Source organism: Dendropsophus ebraccatus, chromosome 4 (assembly GCF_027789765.1).
Source record: "Dendropsophus ebraccatus isolate aDenEbr1 chromosome 4, aDenEbr1.pat, whole genome shotgun sequence".
Taxonomy (NCBI): domain Eukaryota; kingdom Metazoa; phylum Chordata; class Amphibia; order Anura; family Hylidae; genus Dendropsophus; species Dendropsophus ebraccatus.
In genome coordinates this window covers 60,447,271-60,451,948 of record NC_091457.1, presented here as the reverse complement: position 1 = coordinate 60,451,948, position 4,678 = coordinate 60,447,271, and the positions used below count along the sequence as shown (strand labels likewise).

Here is a 4,678-nt window from a genome sequence, read left to right as displayed (position 1 = left end):
TATATATAACACTGGCAATGTTGTACATAACCAGGCTCTGTATATAACACTGCCAATGTTGTATATAACCAAGCTCTTTATATAACTGCCAGTGTTGTATATAACCAGGCTGTAAATAATACTGAAAATGTTGCATACAACCAGGCTGTATATAACACTGCCAATGTTGTGTATAACCAGGCTGTAAATAACACTGACAATGTTGTATATATAACCAGGCTCTGTATATAACACTGCCAATGTGGTATATAACCAAGCTCTGTATACAGTCGTCTGATCACATGACATCTCAGTTTGGCTATTAGGTATTTAGGATGTTTAAAGTTTTTAGTTTATTTCTAATGTGCATAAGCTACAAATTTACATAAACAGAGCAGAACTGTCGGGTATGAAGGGTTACTGGCGATTTCCCCTTAAACAAAAAAAACAAAGACATAATTTGGCCTCCTGGGCACCTAAGAACAAATCCTATTAACACACTTTATACCCGGGCAGCGTCGGGTACATTTTCTAGTTGACTATATAAATTGGTACTCCCATCTTTTTTTTTTTTTTTTTTTTTTCATTTCCAAACAAACAGCATTTATTTGATGGGGGAGGGGAGGGGGGGGGGTGACAAGATGGTTTCCGGTTTGGTGTTTTATTTAATAACAGAATATAATGTTTAAATAAAAAATTATTTCGATGTATTTAAAAAACAAAACAAAAAAACGACAAAAAAAATTTCTATTTCTTCTTGGGTTGTTGAGGTGTATTGAATTTAAAGAAAATAATGTCTCCATCTTCTACAGTGTAATTCCTCCCTTGTTGTCTGTATTTTCCTGCCGCCTTGACAGCGCCTTCCGAGCCTTCTTCCTTGAAGTCATCAAATTTCATTACCTCCGCCATAATGAAACCCTTCTCGAAATCTGTGTGAATCTTCCCTGCAGCCTGAGGAGCCTTTGTCCCTTTCCTTATGGTCCAAGCGCGCACTTCATCGGGGCCTGCGGTGAAGAAGTATTCAAGCTGTAGTGCTGCGTAGCCAGTTTTAATAATCTTGGACAAGGCACTTTGTGTCACTTTTTCTTCCAGATACTTCTGCTTCTCCTCATCACTCATGTCTTGCAGCTTCAGTTCCAAGGCCCCACTAAAAGGAATGGCCAAGGCCCCTGGGTCATGCTTGTCCACCCACTCCTTAATTTTTATCAACCACTTGTTTTTCTTGCGGATGTAGTCTTTTTCCGAGAGGTTGACTAGATAGATCATCGGCTTGGAGGTCAGGAACAAGTATTTATTTAGCACTTCAATCTCCTTGTCATTCCAGTCATGGTAATAGCGGACATGATTCTTTTCATCTATCACCCAGGATTTCACTTTGCACATTATGTCATATTCTGGTTTTAACTTCTTGTCTCCTCCTCGCACAGCTACTTTTTCAAGCTTATCTATGGCAGCTATGATGGCTTCTTCATCCTTCAGACGGAGCTCCTCATGGATAATCTCAATGTCACGTGGTGGGTTGACGCTTCCTTCAACATGGATGATGTCATCATCATCAAAGGCGCGCATAAGATGAAATATTCCATCACAGGCACTGATGTGAGACAGGAAAGCGTTCCCCAAGCCTTGGCCCGCACTGGCCCCTTTCACCAGACCAGCGATGTCCACCACATTCAGAAATGCTGGAACTTTGCTTGCCGGCTTGTGATATTGACACAGAAAATCATATCTCTCATCCGGGATGGGCACCCTGCTCTCATTTGGATTAATGGTGTAAAATGGAAAGTTCTCGGCAGCCGCCTGGCTCTTAGTCAACACGTTGAAGAAAGTTGATTTCCCTACATTTGGAAGTCCCACTATTCCAATCTTCAATGAGGTGCCAAACCTTCCGATAATCGGGTGCTGCTTTGGTCCATCGTCTGCTTTCTTGGGGGGCATCTCCACTCCGCCACACGTGTCTCTCCCGGGAAGCTGCTGTCGCTGAGCAACGGGTGCGGGGCCTCGCGGATCTCCCAGTCACGTTCGGCAGCAGCCGGCGTCCCAGAGACGGAAGGGGCGGAGCGACCGGTACTCCCATCTTGAAGCAAAGCTTTTTTTTCTGCCCCAGGCTGCTGGGCAACTCACATGGACTTTAGTAGGAGTTGCATAAAATTCTTCCATTTTAAGGGACAGTTCACACAGAGTGAAACTGGCAGAATTCTGCGTCGGAATTCTCATCCACGGAATCCTGACAGCCTCCATACAGGCAGACTATGGGAGGGCTCGCGCCTCCTCTCTCCATGTGGAAGAATTGACCTGTCAATTCTTTAGAGCGGAGAGGCACGGAGAGAGGAGGCACGCAAGCCCTCTCATAGACTCCCTGTATGACATGGAGGCTTTCGGAATTCCACCAGTTTTACTCCGTGTGAACTGGCCCTAATACCTTCTAGTTACATAACCAGTGTAGCCCACTAAGCTACGCTGTTTTGTTTACATAACTTCTATTAAACTCAATGAGAGTTTGCGCAAATTGTGTGCAACTGCTCTTTTTTGGCTTTCAACACCTTCAACACCTGCAAACAGGCTGAAGGGAGCCAGAAAGCACACTATCAAGATTAGAGCTTATTTATGATTTTTGCTTCAAATTTTGGAAACCCCGGTCAAAATGCTCCGCATTCTTGCCCCAGCTTTGCTGCAATGGCACACTTTGTGATCAGTCTTCTTAGTCTAATATTGTACCCACATTATTTCATTCACACACTGTCATAGGATTAAACCACTGGGCACACAACAACTATAAAAGCTCCTCAAATAAGCAAAATGATAAATGGTTTTGTCATTTTCTCCTAATCTTGTGTAACTAGTTCCTACTGTAAGTGTTAAGATGACAGATTTACCCTGATTTACCATTACCACCATATGGGTGGCCTCATCTATGACAGTAATGGCCAAGTCAAAACCATTTTAATCAAAAGCTCACATGCCAATGAATCAAACAGCACCACACAAGTAATCGCTAAGTGATTAAAAAACATTACACAAGATGTATTGCTGAAATTACTCTTCTAAATAGAACAGTGATTTTGTTTCAACTAAAACATGCCTTATCATTATCTTTTAATCTGTCTCAGCATTACTCTCTCAGCTTATCACAAATCATTTTAGAATTATAAAAAAAGTAATTGCTGGAGATAAAGAAAAATGCAGATATGATGGTTTTTCTTCATCCTTTCTGCAATAAACAGAATTTCCAATATAATAGCAGGGGTAATGTGAAGGAGGAGACATTTAAATAAAATAATGCATCTGTTTACACAACAAGTCCCATCTAATCAGTGCGGATGGCATCATTCTTTTTGGAAGTTTAGCTAGAGATGACTGATTAGAAAGTACATGTCAAACAGAGGTAGAATATCTGGTGCTTTAGAGCAGTCATTGTGTAGCCCAGTCCTTAACCCCTTAAGGACAGAGCCTGAAATGGCCTTAATGACAGAGACAAATTTTATGAATATGACCTGTGTCACTTTAGTCATTAATAACTTCGGGATGCTTTTACCTATCCGGCTGATTCTGAGATTGTTTTCTCGTGACATATTGTACTTTACATTTCTGGTAAATTGGAGTCGATACTCATAACAAATCTATATCACAAATCTTATGAAAAAAACCCAAATAATGTGAAAAAATGTGAAAAAATGCATTTTTCCAACTATGAAACTTTTTTGCGTATACAGAAAGTGGTTATACCACATAAATTATATATTAAATAGCATTAGCAACATGTCTACTTTATGTTGGCGGCATTTATTAAACTATCTTTCATTTTTTTTAGACAATAGGGAGCTTAAAACATTAGCAGCAAATTTCCAAATTTTCAGTAAAATTTCTAAATCAGATATTTTTAGGGACCTGTTCAGGTTTAAAGTGTATTTGAGGGGCCTGTATGTTAGAAAGCCCCACAAAGCACCCCATTTCAGAAACTGCACCCCCCAAATTCGGCAAAAGCACATCCAGAAAGTGTTTTAACCCTTTAGGGGAGTCACAGAAATAAAAGCTAATTGTGTAAGGAATTTGAAAATTTTAATTTTCTGTGCAGAGATTTTATTGTAATCCAATATTTTTCATAATTATAAACCTATTACCAGAGAAATGCACCCCAATAATTATTGTCCCGTTTCTGCAGTTTATAGAAATACCCCATATGTGACCCTATTGCGCTATTTGACGCAACCACAAGCCTCAGATATAAGGGAGCGCCTAGTGAATTTCAACGCCTCCGTTATATTTGGTCATTTTTGACTGTACCACTTCAGGTTGGCAGAGGCTCTGGGGTGCCAAAACCTAAAAAACACCCCTAAAGGGACACCATTTAGAAAACTACACCCCTCAAGGAATGTAACAAGGGGTGCGGTGAGCATCTGGACCCCATAGGTGCTTCACAGATTTTCCGAACAATATGGCGTGAAAAAAGAAAAATTTATTTTTTACACTAAAACGTTGTTCTAGCCTTCAATTTTTCATTTTCTTAAAGGGATAAGAAGCAAAAAAAGACACAAAATGTGTAGCGCAGTTTCTCCCGAGTACGGAAATACCCCACATGTGGCTATAAAGTGCCAAGGGGGCGCAGGACGAGCCTCCAAAGGGAAGGAGCGCCAATTGGCTTTTGGAAGCTGAATTTCACTGAAAAGGATTTCAAGCGCCATGTCGCATTTACAGAGCC

The 4,678-nt window shown here is 40.7% G+C and overlaps 1 protein-coding gene across 1 annotated transcript; it reads right to left on the bottom strand.

Annotated features, from left to right (window-relative positions):
* Positions 1–706: 706 nt before the first annotated feature.
* Positions 707–2,028, bottom strand: LOC138789676 (obg-like ATPase 1). The gene has a single exon (XM_069968434.1). It carries the CDS (start codon positions 1,915–1,917, stop codon positions 727–729), a length of 1,191 nt encoding a protein of 396 aa, XP_069824535.1. The 5' UTR covers positions 1,918–2,028; the 3' UTR covers positions 707–726.
* Positions 2,029–4,678: the final 2,650 nt, after the last annotated feature.

What these genes read in the sequence shown, in the direction of transcription:
- LOC138789676 (XM_069968434.1), bottom strand. Translation starts at nt 1,917, where the DNA reads ATGCCCCCCAAGAAAGCAGACGATGGACCAAAGCAGCACCCGATTATC.